Genomic DNA, 26469 nt, shown 5'->3' on the forward strand with positions numbered 1-26469 from the left:
AAAATCCTTGTATTGAGACGAATAAAAGAAGATGCTATTTGACTATATTTTAACTTAAAGATTAAATTAAAATAAATGGGACAACTAAAATAAATCAGGAAGTATTAAATGAAACTGAATGAAAGCGATATATTTGCAAAAGTTGATCACGGTTAACTTTCAAAAATTGAATATATAGTATATATGGAATATTTATTTACAAATTATTTTAATTCTTTGTTTAAGTTATAATTATATCTATCAATCTCTAACGTAACAAAATTAATTATTCAAATATCCTGAATTAAAATAACTTTCAATTTCCTTCACCTAAAATTCTTTTATGACGTTGATATGAATTTCCATCCCACCGAATATTTCATCTAAAATATATATTAGATCTTCACCGAGCAATACCTCATAGATATACTAGATGTAGTCGATTGGCCTAATTATTGTTCGTAAATTTAATTTTAAAGTATTAAAAAACTTAACTTTCAACATTATGTATTTATTTTTAATTGATTGTTTTTAGATTATTTTGAGTCAATAGTAATAATTTGGATTATACAAGGTTAAGTATTTTAATACTTAGAAATATACACAGTTAAATAATAATTAAGGATATTTTGAATCAATGAACAATAATTAAGGGTATTAATAATAAATTTTCAAAAACTAAATTGCAGCGACCCATGAATTAAGAAGTTGAGTTAATTAGTTTGATGCATCCACCATTTTTATTCCCTTGTATTTTAGCTACCTAACAAGCTAATAGATGGTGATGGTGATGGTGATGGTGATGGCGGCTTTACATAATACAAGTGTTGGTATGTTATCCTTTAAAATAGTTTGATCACGATGGATAATTTGTCATTGCTCAAATTTATTTATTATAATTATCTTAATCCAATTTCTTGATAAGTTATCATCATGGTTGTTCTTTTGAACTTCACAAACTCAATTGTCATTATTTAACTGTCATAAAACAGGGCTATCAATTACCAATACTAATACAACAGTACAATACCTTATATTTCGAGGTGATTTACTATCTATAGTAAAATAATTTTATAGGAGTAATTTTCTAATCCACTTAATTTAATTTATTAATTCTATTTTTATCTAGATTCTAAATTCTGCATTAATTTCATAATGTAAATCCTAGTTTATATAATAACTAAAATAACATCTCATAATGATGATTAATAAAAGCAAACGAATTGAAGGGAGTAATATTCTTCTACAAATATTTAATTAATAAAAAGCTATTGATAAAAAGTTGATTAAATTGTCATGAATTAGAGTAGTTTTTACCGAAATGTTGATCTATATGTCTCCAATTATAAAGAACTCATACAACTACTGTGAGTCAATGCTAGATCAAAAACGAATCACAAGAATAAAAAAGGAAAATATGTTCATACCTAAGGAAGAATAAAAAAGAACTTTACATAAATTATTTATTATCATTTTTAGGGATCAATTCAATAAGATAAAAAGCAAAATCTCATACAATGATTTTTTTAAATGGGATCATTTAGAGATGCATAAATATTATAATTGAGTTTTTTTTTTTTAATTGGGTAGGTCGAGACTCAGAAGAAAAATATTTGTAAGAGTATATAATATACTAGGATAGAAATTGTACGAATTTTTAAATATATTAATATTTTAATGAAAATTTAGATCGCGAATCATATTTCACATTTTTCCTAAAATTTAAAATTGTAATTATGGTAGTCTAACAATATAAATGACCGATTATAATGATCAATAATTGAATTTTATGTCCTTTTAGTTTTAAATAACAATTGAGGGAACAATGGGTATTATGTACTTCAAGTAATTCCTAAATTGTTGTATAATTTTATACACAATGTATTTCTGCAGTATAATTTTCTAAATTGTGTAATTCCAATTACACTGGAATAAATGTAATTTATTCTGTACTATTATTTTCTACACGGTATTATTCTAGAATTTTATCACACAATATATAATGTTCTACACAGTACATTATATATTCCCCATTATAATTTTGTAAACATTGCATTTATATACAACTGTGTAATAGAAATAATTGTGATTTATTGCATCCATTAATGTATGAGTTTTTCCGAAAATATAAATTTGTAAATATAGTAAGTGTAAAAAATGCAAATCAGTCAAATTTCATTAATATTAATCAATGAAAAAAGACAAATGATATGCTCACAATCAAACTTTTTTTTGCTATTATACAGTAAAATTAATAGAATGTATGATTTTGAGCTTCAATCATTAGCTTAAGCTTTTTAGGTCATTTTCGAATCTCAACTACCCTTCATTTAAAGTTGAATTTTCAACACCTATGCGTATTCATACTTCTACCCCAATGAACTTCTCGTGTGAGGAGACATGTTACAATATATAATATATCATGAGGCTCAACTACCAGCTTAAGTATTTGGTTGAGTTTGTTCCTTTGACAATATTCATTAATGAATGAAATTTAAACTCTAAATTTTATTTTAAAAAACTGATACATACTAATTGAAATAAAAACCCGATTGATATTATGGATGATGGAAACGTGATCAATTTGTATAGGCACTTGATGACGAAAGGGCGACCGTCTCCACCGTCCACGGAGTCCACTTTTGTAAAAGTTGATTTAAGCCTCAACATCGGCGTAGTAATTTCAACCCTATAAATAAATAAATCTGATAATACGAGTTCGTTAAAATAATTAGTGGATGCCATTAACTTAGAAAATGCATGTGGATGATATTTAAAAAACACAAATTATAGAGATCATTATGAAAAATTGCAAAATAAGTGTAATTTTACACTAATTTACTCAAGTGTAAGTTTAATAAATTAGAAGCATCTATTATTTTTATAATAAAAACTAACAATAAAAAAATAAGTACGCTTTGCTCAATTGATAACAAATTTTGTATTTTCTATGTTTTATTCATATGACTTTATCGAAGATAATTTTTTCTATATCTCAATATATATTACTTCAATCCACTAAATTATTATTACATCTAATCACCAATACTTAGTACCTAAAGGTTAGTGAAGGTAACAAAATCACAAATGTTACTAACTTAAAACTCAAAAGTCAAACACCACAAAATAAAGTTAGTTACATCAATTAAATATTCCGACTACGATTAAACAGTCAAAATTTACGACTGAATTTACTACTTTTTTGTGTTAGTCGGAATTTACAACCAATTTTCGATTAAATTCAAAATGAAAAAGGGTTCCGAATATTTTCCTATAAATTTTTGACCGCTTTTGGTAAGAAAGAACTTTTTCCAACTATTTTGCTACCAATTTTCGTCCAAAATTTAGTCGAATTTTGTTTTTCATCTAAACTTTCATGAATTTTTTTCCCACATTATTATTCAATTTTTAATCATTCAAATAGGCATGAAGAATTTGATTTTTTCATTATGTTAAATTTGATAAAGTTGATGCGACTAACACCATACTAATTTGACTAAACCTAAACTAATAAGATTAATAATTAATATACATTATGACAAAAACTATACGATACTATTATGATCAACTAACAATGATATACTAATATTAAACTAATAGGACTAATGATATATACTTAAATACGCTAATACAATTAATACTACACTAATTGCACTAGTGTACACTAACACAACTAATAATATATTAATTTATATGACTATTATGACTAATAATATACTTATACGACTATATATATAATGATAATACAACAATACGACTAATAATGTACTAATAAAACACTAATAAGACTAATAATATACTAATACGTTACTAACACAACTAATTATATATACTAATACGACTATACTTTATTAACAATTAATAATATACTAATAATACACTAGTATTTTTTCTAAAAATTCTAGAAGTGTTCATGTAAGCATCTTGTGATTCCGTTAATTAAAATATTCTTTGATTAAACTTATAATCTTCTATCACTCTGAGAAATTAGCATAGGGAAAATAAGTACTATTTTTTAAGAATAATATGAATGTTTAATAATAAATAAAAAGAGAAAAATTATATACATAAAATTAAAAAATAATAAAAAAATTTTAAAAAATAAAAATAATACAAAATAAAAAAAAATATTAGAGGAGTGTGAGGGAAAAGAGTAAGTGGTTTCATTGCGTCTAAAGAGGCATCAGAACAACGTGGATTTGCTTAAGCTAGTGCAGTAAAATATTCATATTAGCTCGCATGAAACATGCACAATCATGAATCCCATAATTGATTTGATTTTGATCATCTTAATAATGATGAATCATCAATGATCATCTCAACTTATTTCAGAAATATAATTTATTCAATAGAAAAATAAAAGATAAAAAGCTTATCCATTGTCTCTCTAATTACCTCACGAGTTTACCAATAATTCTTAATTCATCCATTTTTATATTGCAAAATTTTCCGATTAATTTCTTTAATTAATTCATATCCACATAATTTTATTATTCAACTTTTTCATGAGAACCATGCAATGTATTAGAATTCTCCCTATTACTTTCTCTTCATTATCTATGCTAATATTTTAATATCTATTTTAGATTTTTTTTTAAAAAAAATTTTAAAATTTAGGTAACTAATCCTACATCTCTTTTAGCTAATGGAGAAGAATTTAAGGGGCCATTAGGTATCAAAGATGAAAAGAAATAAAATGAAAATATTTAGGTAAAGAAAATAATACTAATAAATATATTAAATTTATTAATTATTTAACATTAATATGATAAGAAAAACACTGATTTAGCAATGTTTTACCTCTCGTGCATTAGTGTATTGTTGCAAACGCTTAGAACCAAAGAGTAATTGTTAATTGAGCAACGTTCTTCTCAATTAATTAATTTCTAAGACTAAAAATCCCAAACGATACGCACACCAAAATAATTAACAAATAAAAACAGATACTTTTCCAATCAATCAAATGAAATCACCCAAGAAATCATTTATTTCCTTTTTTAATCAATTAATTTAAATTTGAAATTTGGACCTTCTTTTATTAAAAAAAACGTATAAATTCAATGGTTGAGTTGGAAACCCCAAACACAAGAAAAAAAAATTAATAAAAAAAAACATTTCACCAATAATTGTACTCCTTCTTTTTCAGCGTGACAACCACCCTCCAAAGGCTTACAATAAACAGTAGAAAAGCAAGGAATAAAAGCAAAGAAAAAAAATACAGAGGAGAGAGAAAATCAAATCAAAAAATAAAAAAGTTCATATAGTTTTAGAGAGAGAAAGCGAGTAGAGATCCAACGGTAATGGGGTGAACAATTCTTCTACTGGGTGATTTTTGTTAAACTGTTGACAAATCAAATTTTCTGGTTAGTATTTATTTTTATAGATTTTCTTTTTGTGTTTAATTTCTTAATTATTTATAACTGAGAAATGTCTAAGTAGCTAAAATCCAAAATCTCTGTTTTTTGCTGATGTACATGTTTTTTTTGTTTTTCTGTTTTTTTTTGATGATTTATTGCTTTATGCTTTATTAGTGAATTAGTATATTACAAGAAAAAATGGTTTTTTTTTTCAGTCAATTTGCTCATGTAATTCAAGCTTTTTGGGTTAGTTGGATGATTCTGAGGAAATTGAATAATTCAAAATGATTTATTTTTAATGAAATTTACATGGGTTTGAGTTAAATTTGTGTTGAATTTGCAATTTATTGTGGAGAGATAAGAAATTTACTTGATCATAAAGATTTTTTGGTTAAAAAAGCTTCAAGCTTTAGTTATAATTTGATCTCTATGAATAATTTTGGTTTTTGGAATGGTAGTTGGATGATCAGGTAATTTGCTGGGGAAATTATGGTGTAATTAATATAATTAGATGATAATTTTGACCTATTAATCTGAAAAATTCGGTTTATGGTTTACAGGTATACTTGACATTGTGAAATTGAGATAGTTTTGGTGGTGCAAAATGGCCAAGAGTAAAGACATGTATTCTTGGTGGTGGGACAGCCATATTAGCCCTAAGAATTCTAAATGGCTGCAAGAAAATCTTACAGGCAATGTTCTTTTCTTCTGTGCTGGTTTTGCTGATTGTGAAACACGAATTCTTGTATTAGACGGTCTCACCGAGAGATGCACCTGATACATCGGTTAAATAGCCCAACTAATACAAATTATTAGCAGATGGGCTTCTTGTTTTGAGCTCGTCTCACTGAGAGATGGTCTCTCACAAGAGTAGTTCATTGTGAAATTGTTAAATTTTGATTGATTGGCATATGAAGTCGAATCGCTTCTATGCGTATTTTATGCACAATTCAAGCTGTGATGGTGGAGGAAGATGGTTATATTGTTATTTTTGTGACTGTTAATTGATAGCATTGTGACGGTAGTTTTGCTGATTATGGAATTGTTAAGCTAGTGATTAATCAGGCTTATGAAGTCAAAGCCTATGTTACTTAGACTCGGGTATTGATGTTAGATACTGGTACGTGTTCAAGTGTCGGATACGTTTAAATATTCAATTTTACGCCTAAAATGGAGTGTCTAAGTGCCATACCAATGTTCGAGGATCAAGGATTGGACACGGGTACGTGAAGCAAAATGAAGAGTCTGAGTGAAATAGGTCAAAGCACTTGTATCGTGTATTTTATCCACAATTCGAGCTGTGATGGTGGATGAAAATGGATATATCGTTTGTTTTTGTGACTGTTAATTGATAGCATTGTGATGTGGACGAAAATTGTCGGGTTTTTTATGATTAATGTCATCATGATAACGGAAAGATGTGTACTTTTTTGTGTTTGTTAAGATGATGTTCAGATTGAAGATGGCATTGTAATAGTAGTATCTCAATGTTTGGTGATGAATATAGATTTGTTTTTTGAATTCTCCTTTGTTTGCTATGGCAACTAACTCTGTATTTTCTGTTTGCAGATATGGATGGTAAAGTGAAAATAATGATTAAGCTCATCGAAGTTGATGAAGATTCTTTTGCAAGGCGTGCTGAAATGTATTATAAGAAACGTCCTGAGCTTATGAAGTTAGTTGAGGAATTTTATCGTGCATATCGTGCTTTAGCTGAAAGATATGATCATGCTACGGGGGTGATACGCCAAGCTCATAAAACAATGGCTGAAGCATTTCCTAATCAAGTTCCGTTTCTCATGACCGATGATGCACCTGTGAATGGTACCCAAGATTCTGAACCCCGTACACCTGAAATGCAGGCTCCTATCCGAGCTTCATTCGACCCTGTTGAATTACAAAAGGGTGCATTGGGTTTATCTTCGTCAGATTTGGTTAAAGCAAGTGGAACATTCACAAGTGAGTCTGATGGTGTAGTTTGTAGAAAGGGATCAAAGCTGCTGAACGGGTTAGGGAAGGCAAGAAAAGTTTTGAGTTTTCAAGAAGCGGAGGAAAACGAAGCTGCGAAAAGTATCGAGAAGCATCACGATGAGGATGATGCTTTGTCTGAATCCGAGAGATTAGGAAAATCAGAGACTGATATCAAGGTTCTGAAAGACGCCCTCGCCAAATTAGAAGCCGAGAAGGAAGCTGGTTTGCTTCAGTATCAGCAGACCGTGGAAAGATTGTCGAAATTAGAGTCAGAAGTCTCGCAAGCAAAGGAGAATTCCGAAGGACTTAGCAAACGAGCAAGTGAAGCAGACGCTGAAGTGCAAAGCTTGAAGGATGCCCTAGAAAAGGTTGAAGCAGAACGGGAAGCTAGCTTGCTTCAGTATCAGCAATGCCTCGACAGGATATCCAACATGGAGAACCATATATCTCGTGCAGAAGAAGATGCTTGCCGTCATAATGAACGAGCTTGTAATGCTGAAAGAGAGACCGAAATGTTGAAGAACGAGCTTTCTCAAGTGAAAGTTGAAAAAGAAGCTCTTCTTTCCAAGTACATGGAAGCTTTAGAAAAGCTGGCGAGTTTGGAGAATAAATTGTTGCTAGCGGAGGATTATGCGAGCAGGACTTGTGAGAGAGCTGACAGAGCTGAAAAGGAAGTCGAAGTTTTGAGGGAAACTATAACGAGATTAACGGAAGAGAAGCAAGCCGCTGTTCTTGAACACGAGCAGTGTTTGGCGAAGATTGTTATGTTGGAACGTAAAATCGTTCTCATGCAGGAAGAGGCCGAGAAACTCAAAGCTGAGATTGAAGTTGAGGTTACCAAGTTAAAGGGAAGTGAAGAGCAATGTATTCTGTTGGACCGGTCAAATAAGTCGTTGCAGTTTGAGGTGGAAATGTTAGGACAGAAAGTGGGTGATCAGAACCAGGAGTTATCTGAAAAGCAGAAGGAATTAGGTAGACTTTGGACTTGCCTGCAAGAAGAGCGGATGCGTTTTATGGAGACGGAAGCTTCTTTTCAGTCGCTCCAGAATATGCACTGTAAAGTCCAGGAGGAGCTAAGGTCTGTCACTGCTGAGCTGCAGAAGAATGTTAAAATTTTGACGGCCTCTGAAAACCAGAAGCTTCGTTTAGAAGACGAAGTTCAGAAGGTGAAGGATGAGAACAAGAGCCTGAATGACCTTAATACGTCCTCAGAAGTTTCGATTAGAAGTATGGAAGAACAGATCTTTGACTTGAAGGACGGAAAATTGAAGCTGGAACAAGAACTCGAGCTACGACTTGATCAGAAGAATGCTCTTCAGCAGCAAATTTATGGTTTGAAGGAGGAAATAAATAGTCTGACCCAGAGACACCAAGATGTATTGAGGCAGGTGGAATCGGTGGGCTTTAATTCAGAGTGCTTTGGTTCTTCCGTGAAAGCGTTGCAGGACGAGAATACGAAGCTCAAAGAAAGTTACCAGAGCAGTGAGATAGAGTTAGCTGCTGTAATGGAGAAGCTGAAGTTAATGGAAAAGCTTGTTGAAAAGAATGAACAACTAGAGAAATCTATGTCGAATTTGAACGCTGAGTTAGAAGCCGCAAGAAAGAGGGTGACGGAGTTGGAGGATTCCGTCCAAATGCTTCTAGGTGAGAAGTCCACACTAGTTGCCGAGAAGGGTTTTCTGATATCTCAGTTACAGATTACTACTGAAAATTTAGAAAAACTCTCGGAACATAACGCTTTCTTGGAGAACTCTCTTTTCGATGCTAGTGCTGAACTCGAAATGTTGAGGGTGAAGTCTAAGAATCTCGAAGATTCATGCAATTTACTGGATGATCAGAATTCTGCCCTTTTGGCAGAGAAGTTGACATTGGAATCTGAGTTGGAAACAACACATTGTAAGTTAGAAGAATTGGGCCGGCAGCATTTAGACTTAGAGCAGCGGTTCACAGGCCTGGAGGACGAGAGACAATCCACACTTCGGATGGTACAAGAATTGCAGGTATGCTTAGATACCGAAAAGCAAGAGCATGCTAACTCAAATCGGTTGAGTCAGACCCAAGTGGCTGATTTGGAAAACCAGATTCATCTTCTACAAGAGGCAGGCTACCATATGCAAGAGGAGTTCGAAGAAGAACTAGATAAAGCTGTTAATGCTCAGTTTGAAATCATTCTCTTGAGGAAATGTATACAAGATCTGAAAGATAAGAATTCTACATTGCTGACATACTCTGAGAAACTTCTGGAAGCATCAAGGTTGTCTGAGAAACTCATTTCCGAACTTGAGCAGCAGAATCTCGGTAAGCAGGATGAAGCTCAGGTATTATCTAGTCAAGTACAAGGGTTGAGGATGGGTATATTCCATTTATTACATGCACTTGAAGCTGATGCGGGTTCTTTGGGCGATGGTTGTGGCAACAATGATCAGAGAGTTATCAGCCTGGCAATCGGAAAACTTGATGATATTAAAACATCCCTGTACAAAGCTTGGGATGAGAATCAAGAGCTTATTATCGAGAAGTCTGTTTTTCTTGCAATGATTCGTCAGCTTAAAAAAGATTTGGTGGACCTGAATGGTGTTATCCGCACCCTCAGGCAGGAGGTTGAGAGCAGGAACGAGGAAGTGGTCGTACTCCAGAAGGAGACACAGAAGCTTCTGGAGAATAACGAAGAGTTGATTCTCAAAGTCAGAGAGGGGGGTCAGAAAGAAGTTGTTCTTTGTACTGAAATGGAAGCCCTTCGGGAGAAGCTGTTTAGTTTGCAAGGGGCTTACGAGGATCTACAGAAAGAGAACAGCAAGGTCATTGAGGAAAAAGGGTCTCTGATGAAGGCGGTTGAAGTTTTGGAAGCGGAGAAGTACAATCTAGAAGACGAGTGCTCTTGTATGGTTGGCGAAGTTGTTACACTAGACAATCTTTCGTTTATATTCAAGAAAGTCATCGCTGAGAAAGCGAAGAAAGTCGTAGAGTTGACTTGGAATATAGACAAGCTTTGCACTGAAAACGATATCCTTGAGGACAAAGTGAGAATCATAGAGAGCAGATTGGAAGATGCTCGGAGTAAAAACATTGATTTTGAGCTTTCATTGAAGAAGTCCGAAGATGAACTGAAAGAAGTGAGGGTTGCAAATGATAAGTTGAAGGGTGAAATAGTTAATGAAAAGAACCTTCTTTGCTTGAAAGAAAAGGAGCTTCTAGAAGTGGAGTCAATGAAGGAGAATCGGGAGATCCAAGTACTTGAATTATCCAAAAATTATGCTGAGCAACTGAAAGAATGTGAAGACCTTCACGAACTTATTCAGAATCTCAAGTCACAGATATTCATGATGCAGAGGGAACACGAAGCGAGTGAAGCGAGAATACAAGTTCTCACTTCAGAACTGCAGAACGGAAAAGACGAGGTAAAACTATGGGAAACTGTTGCAGGAGCTTTCTTCACCGAGTTACAGAGTTCTAGTGTACGTGAAGCATTGATTAAAGCAAAGTTTTCCGAGCTTTTGAAAGCATATGAGATCCTTGAAGAAGAAAGTCATTCCAAATGTGTCGATATCATTCAGTTGAAAGAAAGAGTTGGGACCCTGGAAGGTGAAAATTCGGAAATCAAAGCTCGTTTGGCTGCAGATCTCTCGGCTATTATGTCTCTGAAAGATTCCTTGGCATCTCTCGAGGACCATGTTAAATGGAATAAGAAGATCCACAAGACGGACGATGAGGTATCTCTCGCTTTACTATTTATGCTTTTTTACTTATGGACTGTTATAGATCGATCGAGAAACACATCATACTCTATGTTTTTAATTTGACACTTTTGATGAAAAATATGTCAGGATGCCAAGGACAATCGTAACTTGAGTGAAGAACAGCAGATTGTGTCTGTCAACTTTCATGATATCCAGACTAAGATCCAAGATGTGGAAAAGGCAGTTATAGAGCTAAAGCATCAAGCAGAAGAGGAAAATTCTAGTGTCCGCTCTGAACTAGACTCAGCATTACGACAAATCGAGGCGTTAAAATCTCAGAGCAGCTCACGCCGTGGGAGTGGAAGATTAAGTAGGCGTGTTTTGTCACATTTAGAGGAAAACAAGCCTCAGAAAACAAGTGCTCTTGATGGGTCACAACCCGAAGAAGAGCTTCTGATGAAAGACATCATGCTTGATCAGGTTTCTGATTGCTCATCCTACGGTAAAAACAGAAGAACTAAAGGATCAGACAATCAGATCCTAGAGTTATGGGAAACCATTGATCAAGCAGGCAGCATTGACCTTACAGTTGGGAAGCCTGGCAGAGCACCAATGGTTGTTCCGAGCAAGTATTCTCATCTTGAGTCGGTAAAGGAGAATAGGAGTGGCCGTCCTTCTATAGAATCGATGGTAGAGAAGGAACTGAAAGTAGATGATCAACAGATGAATTCTAAGAGATATCTGAATCCTGATTTTAAAGACAGCAAGAAAAAGACCTTAGAGAGGGATGATCAACATTTGGTGTCGAAGAGGTTTTTGAATACCGAGTTGGAGGATAGCAAGAGAAAGACCTTAGAAAGGCTTGCCTCGGACGTTCAGAAGTTAACAAACCTACAGATAACTGTGCAAGATTTGAAGGAAAAATTGGAAGTGACCGATTATTCTAGCAAGGGGAAGGGCGTTGAATATGAAGGGGTCAAGGATCAGCTTGTGGAAAGTGAGAATACGATCCTAAAATTGTTCGAGTATAGTGCAAAAATAATGAAGAACATAGAAAATTCCTCAACAGCATCATCATTTGATGGCTCCGTTAATAGCTCAGTTACGGCTGATTCATCAGAAGGAGGGGGTGGCAAGAGGAGACGATGTTTGGAGCAAGCACGAAGAATATCAGAGAAGATCGGAAGATTACAGCTTGAAGTGCAGAAGTTACAGTTTCTTCTAATGAAACTAGACAATAACAAAGTAAGCAAAGGTGGGACCCGAGTAACTGAGCGAAACACACGAGTTCTCTTACGAGACTATCTATATGGTGGATCACGGACTCCACGCAGACGGAAGAAGACTCATTTCTGTGGATGTGTGCAGCCTCACACTAGAGGAGACTGAGGTTGGTAATGTGTTTTAAGCTTAGGAATTTGACCCTTTAGCTGTTATTTTAATCTTTTTTACCATCTTTTTGAGAACTTATTGATTTACATACATATATTCTCTTTGTTTTTATGGGAAAGAGAATCTGGTGTACAATATGCTTACATGATAGGCTTTTTTTAGAGCTTAATCTTTAAACAAGTTTCTGCTGCTAAGAACCTGGTATCTCCATGGTACGAGGCTTAGGAATAAAAACAGTTGTTAGAATGATTAAAGCTTGTTCGCAGTTCATTTATTCAACTCATTGAAGTAAAACACATAACAATACATGGTACGAGGCGAATGAGGGAATTTAGAGGGTCTCGGTCCTGTATGAATGCCACCTTATTCCCTACTTAAATTTCCTTAAATTGTGTTTGCTATTTCTTGTGCATTGTTCTATCAGTCCCTTAGATTTTGCTACATTACTCTTTAAAAACTCTAATTTGTATAGAATAGCAAAATCAAATGGAAGATGACCAAATAACTGAAATATAAAGCTGTTAAGGTATAGAGGAGGGATTATAGAATAATACCATGAAATACTATGTAAAGCTAATTTGTGTACTTTCAGCATGTGTGCGTTTGATTTTGATTTTGGTACATTACACTTTACTAACCGGACATCAGGAAATTTCATAGATGTTCCATTTTGACATGTTCTTAGAATTTTTCGGAGAACAACGATCAATCTGAGATTGTTAGATTTAGTTCACTTCAATCCAATCTTGTAAAAAAAAAAAAACATTGAAAGTATAAAGCTCATATTTGAGCAGCATTCCTATTAAGCACTACACATACTTATTTATAATAAAACTAATACTTCCATAAAAATAATAAAAATAATAGTAACACTAATACTTATAAAAATAAGCATAATAAAGTACACAACAACATCAGAAACATACACATACAAAACATAAAACCAAAATAATATTTATGGCTATTATATATATATATATATATATATATATATATATATATATATATATATATATATATTGCATCAGCATATTCATGAGTTCCTCGGACCTCTTGGAGCTGATCTTGCTCTAGTCTTGGGCCATTTTCTCCTTCCGAAAGTATCTATGAACCAATCATGGTGCTTATCAGTGATGAAAATCTTTCCAATTACAAAGCCTACTATAAACCCGCTTGCACAGCCCAAAGATCTGACGAGCCAATCAATCCACATTGAGTTGTCTTCTGTCACTTGCGTTGGTGCTGATTCTGGTGGGAAGTCTCTGTTTCCACATTTTTCAGGCAATGGGAAACCACATAATGCTAAGTTTCCCTGAAATGAACTGTCATCAAAAGTGTTGAATTGTTCTCCTTGGGGTATAGGTCCCACAAGACGATTATGAGAGACATTGAAGACTTCTAGAGAAGTGAGTTGTGCTAGCGTCTGAGGGATCTCCCCTGACAGCATGTTTTGAGAAAGGTCCAATGACTCGAGGTTAGTCATGTTAGCCAATGAAGATGGGATCACACCAACGAGATTGTTATTGGATAAGTTTAGCGCTTGAAGTCCTATAAGCGCGCTGATGACTTCTGTGATTTCACCACTAAAGAAGTTGTGTGAAAAATCAACTACTCGAAAGACTGTCAATAAGCTCGAGTAAAATCTTTCACTACCTTTATTTGATATGGTGATGACATAATCATATGGAAGATCTATAGGATAAAAGATACCCAAATAATTCAGGCCTATTGTGATAGAGGACATGTATGAATCTGATTTTTCTTCACTAGAAACTTTCATTGCAGACCAGCTTTGAAAATAAGTCGATGGCAAATCGCCAGTGTGAAAGTTGTAAGAAGTATCAAGTATACACAAGCAGGGGAAACCATAATAAAGCTTAGGAGTTGCTATCTTTCCATGAAAACGGTTATACCTCAGGACGAGAACTGCTAACCTAGGAAGACTTCCCAACCATGTCGGGAAAGTGTCATTTATATGGTTTTTCCCAACATCGAGTACCTCAAGCATTCTGCAATTGATCAAAGATTTGGGCAAATCACCTTTGAATTGATTTTGGCTCAAATTAATCATTTTCAACTTGCATGATTTTGAAAATTTTTGGGGGATTGTGCCATCAAAATTATTGCCTTGTAAATTCAGAACTTGCAAAGAATCACCAAGCTGATGGCTAATGCAGTTAGGGATGTGACCTCTAAGAGAGTTGTTGGAGAAGTCTAGAAAGACCAATGAGCTAGCCTGACAAATTTCCTTCGGAATAACTCCAGAATATCGATTATTTTTGACTTGATAAGCTTGCATGGAACTTGGTGGAATCATAACTTGGCCTCGAAACTTGTTATCATCAAGGTTAAGAATTTCCAAATCAACCCATGGGAGGATCGTTTGAGGTTGTTCAAAACTTGTTAAAAGGTTATCAGAGAGGTCTAGTACAATTAGACTTTCTCTAGTCGTGTTTACAAACCAATGTGGTATATCACCTACAATGTTGTTTTGACTTAGAGAGAGTTCTTGTAGCTCTTTCTGATACCGTAAGAACTCTGGGAATTCGGTCAAGTAGCATGATTCAATACCCAAGTGACTAAAATTCGAAACTGAAGAATTGGAACTTATGTTGGAAGGAAAGGTAAGGGTAAGACCAGACACATATAGCGAAAAAAGATTTGGGAGCTTTAGAAACGGATCAAACCTACCCCTTGAACCTTTAAAAGATATGCCCAATGATTCAAGATTAAGAAAGTTATGAAGCCATGGTGGGATTGTACCTTGAAATTGATTTCCTTCTAGATATAATGTCTTCAATTGAGTTAGATTTACCAACCAATGTGACAATGGTGCTGTTAGTTGATTGTCCTTAAGGTTCAAAAAAGTGAGTGAAGTAAGGTTTGCTAGATTAGGTAGGATCTCATCATTTAAATTCATTCTAAATAATTCTAATTGAGTGAGTTTGTTTAGCTTAACGAGCCAAGATTTCAATATCACAGGATCAATGATCTTGATATCGGACAGAGACAAAGTAGTAAGCCGAGATAAGTTCACAAGAGTTGAAGGGAAATCACCTCTTAAATGATTATGGGAAAGGCTTAAAGTAGTGAGCTTTGATAAGTTACCCAAGGAAAATGGAATATTTCCTTTGAAGTAACACATTTCAAGATCCAAAATTTCCAAAGAAGCAAGATTTCCAAGTGAATTTGGCAACTTACCTGAAAAACTTGTTTGAGCAAGGAGTAAGTATCTTAGAGGACTGTTGGAATGAAAGTCTGGAAGATGTCCTCGTAGATTCAAATTAGAATACAATTCAACTTCTTCGAGATTTGGAAGCTTTAAAAGATTTGGTGGGATCTTACCCAATAGATTGCAGTCATGGAGGGAAATGGCCTGCAAGGATGTTCGGTTAGCCACAAAAAGGGGTACAGTAGATGATATATCAACTCGGCTAAGGAAGAGTTGGGTTATTTGAGTCAAATTAGCTAACAGTTTCTCAAAAATTAAATCATGAAGTTTTAGACTGTACTGATCTTTAGCACCAAGAAAATCTCCATTATAAGAAAGATCAAGGTAAGACAGGCTAGACAATTTTGCCATTTCTGCTGGAATTTGGCCACTAAAAGCTGATAGGGAATTTGGCCACTAAAAGCTGATAGGGAGAGATTAAGGTATATCAGTTTGTTAAGACGACCAATTTCAGAAGGGATTTGTGAGTAGGTGAAGTTATTATCAGCAAGATTGAGTTCTACGAGATGATCAAGGCCAAAGATGGTGCTATTTAGAGGGAAATTTCCGTAAAGACAACTACTACTGAGGTCGAGACCTATCACATGACCGGTCTCATTATTGCAGATCACACCATCCCACCAACAACAATCGACTCGATTTTCATTGCCTACATGATCTAATTCAGGCCACATTTGCAGCTTTGAGTATGCAACAACAGGATAAGATTTCCCACAATCAATGGAGAAACTTTGCTTGAAGTGAAGCAAAGCATACTTCTCCTGATCATTACACAAAATCTTTGGTTGGTGCAAAGAAGATGAAGGATTAGCAAGGAGCAATATTGAGTTAGAAAGTAGCAATGAAAAAGATACTAAAACTAAGAGAAGTTTGCATGCAGATAACCAAATTTTCATGGTGTGTAATATCTGTGTATGATGGTATTAAACCAGCCTTTAAAGAGTACAATAACCTTTTCTAGTCTTTGAATTAGTGGATTGTTTATATACTTGAAAAAAGTTCAAGTCGATGTGTGTAGGAGAAGGATAAAATCTAGCAAATAGCAATATATATTCACACACACAGTAATTGAGATGAACGTGAAGATTGGGGCCAAAAAATTCTTGTGGTTCCATTGATCATATATTCACATGCAATGGGTGTGTAGTTAAGGGTTTATGTGGTTCTTGTAGTCAAACATTTTGTTACTATTACACGTTTTACGTTATCTATCTGAGTTTGTTGTATTTTTGTTTTTTTAATTTAACAGATATTAATTTTACTACATTTCTATTTTAGATAATGACCCTACATTTCTCTCTTTGTTTTAGCTAGAAACTCAATTATTATAGATTTTTTCATCTTACTAAGCTCGTGCTTTTCTTTCATTTACGTGTAAATTTACTTGTTAACTAATCACCTACTAAAACTGAATAAACAGGAAAATAATGTAGCAAAATGTGCTTAAGTGAGTCTAGTAATCTCATTTTGTTGAGTAATAGATTGTTTGTTTTTCTCACCCTATTAATTTTTTTTTAATCTTTTTAGAACTTTTTAACCGTGAATAAAGTCTCGTCTGAGTACCACTTACAAAGAAAGATTTTTGGTTCGATTCACACTTATTTTCCTGTAAATTAATAATCTAAACCTATCACTCAAATGGATTTAGGAATTTCATCAATTTTTCTTTCCCTTCTTATGTTCTATACGTTAAAGGAAGCAATTAAAAACATCATTCATATTTGATAAAGTACTAGTGTACTAGAATTCCATCAAATGTCACCATTGAGTCAATGTCATTGACTAGTACGTACACATCAATGGAAACTTTCCACTAAAATTTGTTGCCCCCATACTTCACGCTCATTTCTTCTCTTTTCACTTTGAATCAATTTTCTTTGGTATTATCTTTGAGCTGTCTTTATCCTATTCCTATTTCAATGTTTTTATAAGCTTGTCTGCTCTTACTTTCTCCAAATATTTTTTAATAATTCAAAATTGTCCGCCTATATACTTTTTTAAAAAAAATTTATTAAGTAGGTCTCTTCATTAATTAATTTTAATATTTGCCATGGATGATAAGCGATGAATTTGGAGCAGTGGTGTTCGTTAGCAGGTACGCCGGGTACCTGCTTAGTCGGGTATTTATTTTAACGGTTTGTGTCTCGACTTAATTTCTTCGAGTACCCACATAGATCGGGTCAGGACACCGGTATCCGATTTTTAGTGATAATTTTTAGGCAGAATTCATTGGTAACAATTAGGCAGAAATTGGCCAGCTTACAAATTTGTGATTCCGATGTTTCTGAAAATAAGCTCTCGTGTGTAATACCAAATAGTCTTGGTGCTTGTTTAGCCTTAGTATTCCTGTCTATGAAAAGAAATTATTTCCAAAGTACCATTCCAGATGAGTTGAAGGTATTGAAGAAGCTAAAAAACTTAGACTTGACCTTGAAGGCCAAATTATAAGTCATGTGACCTATAATTGTTGTTCTTTTTGGTTTTCTTAAGAGTTGTTTTGATTGTGGCTTTACTTGTCTTACTATATTTCTTTCATTACAAAAAGATGAACAAGCAACGCATCTTCAAACCCTAAAACAAAATTGCCCCCTCTAGTAAAGGATTAACGGGTACCCGTTGAAAATTATTTGCAACCCATAATCCAAACCCATGACTTATAATTTTTTAAGAAATTAATCCACTATTTATGATGGAGTCGGATTTTTCTGAACATCCCTGTTTGGAAGTGCTGATTCATGGCTGGGATATTTTGTCCTGTTACATCAATTCTTTTTGGGTCGGTCGGATTGAAGAGCAATCTTAGCACTAAAAAATAGCTAAGAAATAGTACTTGTTCATTAAATTAATTAAATAGTTTTTTATATTATATTGGGCTAAAAACAATTGTTCATGTCATAGTTTGCACATTTACTAAAGTATAATAAAATTAGCGAAAATTTAATAGATTATAACTCGAAAATACTAATATAAAATTTAAATATTTACCAAATTTTAGAAATAGTTCACTTAGTTTGAATTAAGATTTTAAAATGGATCAAATTTTCACAAATTATATTCCAGACGATAGAATTTGGGTTAAAACACAATTATTTAGAAAAATACTAAATCACCACTATATATTGGCATTTTTTTATTTTTTTGTTATTTTATTTATTTTATTATTATAACTTTTAATTTTTTATACTAATTTATAAATCACTGTGATTAACTAAAATTTTAACTAAAATTTTATTTATCTCGAAACCATAAATTGATACTCAACAAGTTTCGCAAGTATAGAGTTCAATTTCCAACAAGTTAGGAATGCAATTGTAAGCATGCTTCACCAATCACCATGAAGTAAAGAAATAGTTCGTCACTATTTTTTAGTTCGTTGTTTTTATTTTGTAATATTTTCTCTTATAGAAATATCTTTTATTATCTTTTTATTCTCATTTACATCATACACTTCAACCTTCTATAAATCTCATTAATATAATTGAAATAATCTCACAATTTCTTAATATTTATGCAATGAGAACAGATAGAGCAGTAACTCTTAACACCTCTCGTTACTTATGTAAGACACATCATGCCATATAAGAATTTGTCATCTTCAAAATGTACCACCTCATATTCCCTCATGCATAAAAACATTTACGTGGCACTTCCTCCAATCCCCTCAACACACACCCAAAAAATTATGAATCAGATATATATAATATATGGGAACTTAAAATTAAGAAACTAGAAAAAAAAAACATTAAGAAGAAAATAGGATGGCAAGTAATCAGGAAAAAAGAAAAGAAGAAGAAAAAGAAAATGGAGTGAAAGAAGAGAAAAAGCAACTACCATTAATGGCATTGAACCATGTTTCAAGGCTATGTAGATCAGTGAAGGAGTCGATAGAGTTTTACACAAAAGTATTGGGTTTTGTAGTGATTGAAAGGCCTCAAGCATTTGATTTTGATGGAGCATGGCTTTTTAATTATGGGATTGGTATTCATTTGGTTCAATCCAAAGATGAAGATCGTTTGCCTTCTGATAAACATGGCTTGGATCCCATGGATAACCATATATCTTTTCAGGTAACTCCTAATAATTACTAACTGCAATTTGTCTTTAGTCTTGTATAAAAGACGGTTGGTTGCATACAAGTCTAATGATTACAGTTAACCTTTTTCTAATTCATTGACATGGTTTAATTTTTAAACACTCCCTTTCACATTTGAGTTGGTGAAGATAGAGATTTTTTTTGTTTGCAACTCGTCTTGTATGAGATCGTCTCACAAATAATTATTTTAAAGTTATAAGTGATCTAAAGTGATCACTATGAGACAATACACTTTCATTTACGAAAGAGGGTCATGTCCCTAAATGTTTCATTTTTATTTTTGATAAATTGTACTAAGTCTAACTTTTTCGCATCTTTGCACACTGCACCTTTTCCTTCTTCACACGTGGTTCCATTTGACAATCTAAAAAATGCTGAAATATCAAATGGGATACGGGTGAATAAGAGGGAGTATTTCACTAACAAAGCCTCTATTTACTAACAGACTTGTTATTTTGAAGTAACCTTTCTACAGGCTTGCAATTGTAGTGTCATCTGATTTTCCTATATATGTTTTTGATGTTTTAGTGTGAGGATATGGAAGCAATGGAGAAGAGATTGAAGGAATTTGATGTGAAGTACATGAAGAGGACAGTGGAGGATGAGAACAAAACAGGCATAGACCAGCTTTTCTTTAACGATCCAGATGGGTTTATGATAGAGATATGCAACTGTGAGAATCTAAAGCTTGTACCAGCTGGTTCTATGTCCAAAATTAAGCTTCCTCTTGATCGTCATAACCCCCCTATTCAACTTACTAATGGAACAACCAATTAATTTTTTTTTTATTTCATCAAAATTAAGCAACATTATGTTCAATATTTTTCCATTTATCTCAACAAGTTTTTCTTTGTGTTTTTTTAGCATTCAACATTGTAATTTCTGTTTGAATGGGTGTCCTATGGTTTAGGATTACAGGATAGACGTAGTTGTAGGATACGTTATGTATTTTTCTTATTTTCATTTATATATTTATCTTACATTTTCATTCCATTCACAACGTTAATCCGTCAACCATATTCCTACTCCCTCTATCCCATTCATATATTAGAAGTTAGAACAGGAGGGCGTACCAGTTTGACCCAATTGAGTCTGAACTGAATTAAGCAAGTAAAGTCGAGTCCTTGTAATTTTTCACTGATCTCTTCAATAACCCCCGAACAATCTAAGATTCAGAAAAGTTTGTCTTGAAAATGGGAAGAATTGGAAGGATATGGGATACAAACAAGGAAAATAAAAGCTCTGTTAAATGGGAGAGTTATCCAAACCAGTTCGGCTCAACGAAGAACCAACAGCTCGCCTCACCATGCAAATATCCTATGAAAACTAACATACACATGACAGTTTGTGACTGTCCAGAAGTTCTAAAAGAGAACAGAAAGCTTGTCCCAATGATGCTGCAAACAGCGAGGTTGAATACAGTTTTCCTACAATCTATCTACAAGAGAAAACAATGAAGGGGTTCAAGATCCTCCAAAATGGAATACATTATTCATAGACGACAGCTACAAGCTTACACGATAGAGAAGGACTCGACTAATGTTTATTGTTAAAGGAACTAACTCAACCAAAAGCTTAAGCTGATGGTTGAGGCCCTAAGATATGTTATATATTCTAACACACCCTTTATACGAGAACTTAGAAGTGTGGATGCAACACATGTTCTCCTCATACATGGTGCTAAATATTTCACTTTAGATGAGGGGTGGTTGAGATTCGAATCCGTGATCTTTTATCACTCTGACTCTGATACCATGTCAAGGAACCATCTCAACCAAAAAGATTAAGCCGATGGTTGAGGCCTCATAATATGTTATATCTATTAAGTATTAAGGGATCTTGTTCACAGCCTGCAAAACCAGAGATGCAACCCAAGGATCTAATGAGGTTGAATACATATGCACATGGACATATGTGAGTGTGAAAATTTTCACATACCATGGGTACTGGGTAATTTTAGGTGGGTATTGGTATGGGTATGGAGAGGAAGTATCCGCACCTACCGCCCATTTTGCAGACTGAAAATGTAGAACTATGTGCTTGGTTTGCTATTATGAACTATAAACCATCTCCTTTTTGATATTACAATAGTATGGTTTATCAGCAAAAGCTGAAATGAATTCTTGAGGCTGAGATTTTTGTTAATAAACTGTCTCAGGCCCTCAAGGGAAAGGAGGTTTTTCACTAAAACAGAACTTGAAATTTTTTTGTCACTTGCGCACCAGTTCATATGTCGTGTGATTGTCATATATATTATATACTCATGAACTAATCAAGTGAATAATCAAAAGGATAACCATAACACAATAGCAAAACCCTTTATACAAGCTTGCTACATGCTTCCACCGTCATCCTTGCTACAAGCTGACAATATAGAACAGACCAACAATAGCAACCTAGGGTGTTTGTTATTTACAGACCTCACCACAAGCTTACAACATACTTCCTCTGTTATTTATTAAAGTCCATCAGTTCTTCAAAAACTTGGTTTGGGAGAAAGGATACACTTAAGAAAAAGGGGTAGTATATACAGTCAATAGAGGCAGATCGCTGAGTTCAAAGACATCATCATCCTACCCATATCCTACCCTGTGTATCTCGCTCACAGAAAAACTATAAACAGGGTCTAGGGAGAGAAGGGCGGCGGCAACTCATACCCATAAAGGAGAGCGCGACCAAAGAAGTCCCCCAACTCGAGAAAGATAAAAGATGTTAAATGCATTAAAAGGGATCTACATACCTGAAAGCAGCATATTGATGACTTCTAGGATGAAAGTGCAGAAGCATCTCAAATTCTAGACATTATTGAAGCAAGTCAAGGCCCTTTCCCTTGGCCTCCTCATTCCAAAACTCTTCATAAACTATTCATGATTCTTGTCGGTGATAAAATTCTAAAGCGAACAGCGAATCTGCTGATGCAAGGCAAAAACTCCAATGACCAAGATTCTAAACTATCAAGTCGCAGTTGTCCTTTTCAGGTGCTCCTTTGGCATTTCCACATTTAATCAGAAGGTGGACTTCCACATAATCGCATGATCCCAGAATAAGAGCCATTGTCAAAAGCATCGAACTGGTTGTGGCACTTAAGCTGATGGTGAGACACACTGAACACCTCAAGGGATGTTAATTGTGTCAGTGGGAGTCTAGGAGGTCTACCATGAAAATTTGATGTTAGCAAGATCAAGGATGTAAGGTCTTAAAATGTTGGTTTGAGATGCAGTGATGTTGCGATTAGAACTGTAATTTGATAGTTTAAGAGCTTGAAGCCACCTCAACTACCCAATGGAACTTAGAATATTGCGTGTAAGCGGTTGCTTGAAAAATCAGCACGGTAAGCAGTTGATGCCTTCGTCAACAACTTTTGATCAAGGCCTTGAATTTTTAAAGTGATCTGGTCTTAATATGTACGGATCACCACTAAATATGAAGGAATAATTGTAAAAGAAACATCAAGCAGCTTTTCCTTTGTTCTTTACTTAACAAACCAATTTCCCAGATAGCATATGGTAAATGATTCAACCATATGAAAATTGTGTGACAGCCGACAAGGCAATGATCTGCAGAGCTCAGAAATCAAAACCAGACTTCAGTTACCAAGGCTGCAACAAAAGTGTTTTCTTGAAGAACAAGTATCTGCAGGTTTGGGGGACTAATCAGCCGTGACGCGAAAGTATCTCCTACTATTCTCCCCAAAATATCAAATACCTCAAGCATGCTGCAATTCGATTTCCAAAATTATGATGGCCAATTGATATACCTGAATTATCTTGTTTGACCTTGTAGTTGTAGTTCATATATCCATCACCCTACATTTTCCTGAACTTATTTTATCTAGGCTTAACTCATTGGCCCTTCCGAATTAGTTTCTTAAAAGAAGAGAAAAAAATAGAAAACTCTAATCCAATAAGCAGCATGATACTAGAAAAACGCTAAATTGGTTGATGATTAGCTCAAGTAAATGAGAACCATACTTCGTACAGCCTAACATTTTCCATTACCTAAGAAATGGTAACCAATATTTCTGCTTCTAAAACAAGCATTTTGATAAGTTGACTTGTCAAGTTTAAAAATATCATTAGCCTACAATCAAGGGTTCTATCTTCTATCAAAGAAACAATTAACAACCGAAGTAAGACGCAGTAAGAGACTAAGAGAGGTTATGAGCTAAATTCTCCAAAAGAATTCATGGTACTCAAATCTAAGAAAAAAATTACAGCAAAATGATGTATTGTGCATTGCATAACCTAGTGACATAAGAACTGATTTGTGAACTTCAATGAAGCCCAAAACAACAATAACAGAAAAACTGAAAACATAGACATACTTATACAGCCAACTACTACTACCTCGTCTATTTGAGCTGCATATATTTAGTTATACTATCTCTTATGGTTTTCCCTAAAGTATCAACATACATACATGGTTTTACTTCATAACCCAAGTCATGATGACCGGAAAAGGAGTTATCAAAGAGTGAATTATCATCAAAATCAATCATTATGTTGTGAAGCAAACAACAAGCTAGGATGATACTGGGAAGCTTACTCTTGTCAGGCCTCCACATGACCTTGCTAAGAATCCTCCAACTTCCTTTCAAATGTGATAACGCCCTTACAGCAAGTAACCTGGCAGCCTCATGCGCTGCTCCAAATTTTGAATCAAGGGCTGAACATTCTTGATTTTCATAAGGGGTAATGAGCCATGGAAGAAGAGGGTAGTGAGCTCCACCAACTATGTATTCCTTGAGCTCTACATCATCTAATCGTAAGCCTTTACTTAGTCGCTCCCCATTTTCACACAGCTTGTAAAACCCAGAACACTTCAAAAATCTAGACACGGTCATTGCCCCAGGCCAACCAGTAACAACATCAAGAAAACGAAACTCATGGTCAACAATTCCCTGGAGCATCATGCTATAATTATTGGCCTCATCACACCAGTCATCAGAAGTTTGAACAGCCGGAAGAGTCATAAGAATATGAGTAGCATCTACTGCTCCGCAGCAATTGGGCAACCCAAACAATGTTTGAAATTTTGATTTGATCTCCTCTAAACGGTCCTCATCAGGCCACTTAATATGATGCTTAGCACGAACCTCCAATGACTCGATGAATCTCCAAGTGACCTGTGAAACAGTGGACTGACCAACCCCAAATGAAGCCCCAACCGAAACCTGCGAATCCCCAGAAGCCAACCTCCGCATTGCAATTGCAACTTGCTTCTCAACACTTAAAAGCCTCCCCTCAATGTTAATCAACCCCGAGGGTGGTCTTGATATCAAATCCTCTCTTACTAATGAACATATATATTCAAAAGTTTTCTTTGACACCCTAAAGAAATACTTAAATGCCTCTTCTTCATCATTAGGTATTGTTAAACCTGTATCATAGGTTTCAAAATTGCTAGTCAATTACCAATACTTTTAGTCCTTGTAAAAAGTGCCTCACTTAATATTTTCTTTCTACAAAATCAGATAGACAACTAGCGAAATTCAAAACATATTCACTTATATAATTGACCGGAAAATAGCAATTCATAGTTCGGGCAATTAAAATCTTCAAAATTAACAGATACCTTGACCAAACAATTTATACTTGAGTCAATAAAAAAACTTCAGAATTAACAATTATCCACAAGTAAAGTTTACCAAAAAATAGAAATTCGTATTTCAGACAATAAAAATCTTCAAAATTAACAAATACCCACTTGTACATTGACCAAAAATAGCAATTCATAGTTCAGACTACAAAAATCTCCAAAATTAACAAAAATCTAGGTAAAAAAACATCAAAAAATGCAATTCCATGATATAATGTCACAATTTTACTTTGAAAGAGCAATAACAAGGAAATAAAAAAAATGAAATAAAAGAGAAGAAATGTTGGGTGCCTGGAGAAGAGGAGCTTTTATGGCGAAAGCTATCCCACCAATCAGATTCAATGGCTCTGGATTCAATTGGAACAACATTTACAGTCCTGGTTTTCTTCTTTAGTTTCTTCAAATCCTTCTTCCTTGATTTCTTCTTCAAAGGAACCATAATTAAAGAAAGATGGCAAACAATAGCAATAATTTTACTGATAAACAGTGAGCAATTCAAAAAGAAGTTTAAATTCTTTTGCACTTTAAATGGGAGACAAACAAAATGTAATGAAGAACCCTAGCTATTGTGGAGAAGAGTATGTTTGCATTTGGGAGCAACAAGTGATTTCATTGTATTTTCAATTTTCATCAACCTTATACTCCCTCCGTTCAAGAAATTCGAATATACGGGAATTAAAAAAAATCTAAATTTTTCAAATAGTGTAAATATTATTTTATTTTAGGCAAAATGTTAAAAAACTACCTAACATAAACCCAAATTTGCAAATAACTACCTTAACTAAAAAATTTTGCAAAAAACTACCTTACATAATACATTATTTTGCAAAAGAGTACCTTGTAACGGAATTAGGCCTTTGACCGCTAATTTTGACGTTGACCAGCACGTGCCAGTCACGTGTCACCTTCATTAACCTAAATCTCCTTTCTCCCAAATTCGCAGCCATTCTTCCAGCTCGTAATTCCTGAAGCTTTCACCTTCTCAATTCGCTCCCATCCAGCTCGTAAGATCAAGTTCATTGGAATTTCTAAGCAAATCCGGTATGTACTACTAATTAATTATGGTTTTGTACTTCTTTGTTGCATCTTAGTTATAATTTTAAATTTTTTCGTTTTTAGATTTGCTTCCTCCTGCAGCGTTTTTTGTATTTGAATTTGTTGTTTCATATC

At 34.1% G+C, this 26469-nt stretch overlaps 5 protein-coding genes across 5 annotated transcripts; 2 read left to right on the plus strand and 3 right to left on the minus strand.

Moving 5' to 3' along the window:
- The first annotated feature begins 4840 nt into the window (after nucleotides 1-4840).
- Nucleotides 4841-12692, plus strand: LOC130798526 (protein NETWORKED 1D-like). Its single transcript, XM_057661551.1, has 4 exons — nucleotides 4841-5342; nucleotides 5897-6028; nucleotides 6906-11017; nucleotides 11132-12692. Exons 2-4 carry the CDS (start codon nucleotides 5941-5943, stop codon nucleotides 12371-12373), a joined length of 5442 nt encoding a protein of 1813 aa, XP_057517534.1. The 5' UTR covers nucleotides 4841-5342; nucleotides 5897-5940; the 3' UTR covers nucleotides 12374-12692.
- Nucleotides 12693-13409: 717 nt separating this feature from the next.
- LOC130798232 (receptor-like protein 6) lies at nucleotides 13410-13859 on the minus strand. Its single transcript, XM_057661134.1, has one exon. The coding sequence runs from the start codon at nucleotides 13857-13859 to the stop codon at nucleotides 13410-13412; it is 450 nt and encodes a 149-aa protein (XP_057517117.1).
- A 65-nt stretch (nucleotides 13860-13924) lies between these two features.
- LOC130798234 (receptor-like protein 6) lies at nucleotides 13925-16504 on the minus strand. The gene is made up of 3 exons (XM_057661137.1): nucleotides 16054-16504; nucleotides 14030-15985; nucleotides 13925-13959 (listed from the first exon to the last, which is right to left on the minus strand). The coding sequence occupies exons 1-3, from the start codon at nucleotides 16502-16504 to the stop codon at nucleotides 13925-13927; spliced, it is 2442 nt and encodes an 813-aa protein (XP_057517120.1).
- A 2273-nt stretch (nucleotides 16505-18777) lies between these two features.
- Nucleotides 18778-20911, plus strand: LOC130798528 (glyoxylase I 4). Its single transcript, XM_057661553.1, has 2 exons — nucleotides 18778-19675; nucleotides 20230-20911. Exons 1-2 carry the CDS (start codon nucleotides 19367-19369, stop codon nucleotides 20476-20478), a joined length of 558 nt encoding a protein of 185 aa, XP_057517536.1. The 5' UTR covers nucleotides 18778-19366; the 3' UTR covers nucleotides 20479-20911.
- On the minus strand, nucleotides 20911-25915 carry LOC130798527 (protein ANTAGONIST OF LIKE HETEROCHROMATIN PROTEIN 1). Its single transcript, XM_057661552.1, has 2 exons — nucleotides 25591-25915; nucleotides 20911-25080 (listed from the first exon to the last, which is right to left on the minus strand). Exons 1-2 carry the CDS (start codon nucleotides 25736-25738, stop codon nucleotides 24053-24055), a joined length of 1176 nt encoding a protein of 391 aa, XP_057517535.1. The 5' UTR covers nucleotides 25739-25915; the 3' UTR covers nucleotides 20911-24052.
- Between the last annotated feature and the right edge of the window lie 554 nt (nucleotides 25916-26469).

Source organism: Amaranthus tricolor, chromosome 13, assembly GCF_026212465.1.
Source record: "Amaranthus tricolor cultivar Red isolate AtriRed21 chromosome 13, ASM2621246v1, whole genome shotgun sequence".
Taxonomy (NCBI): Eukaryota; Viridiplantae; Streptophyta; class Magnoliopsida; order Caryophyllales; family Amaranthaceae; genus Amaranthus; species Amaranthus tricolor.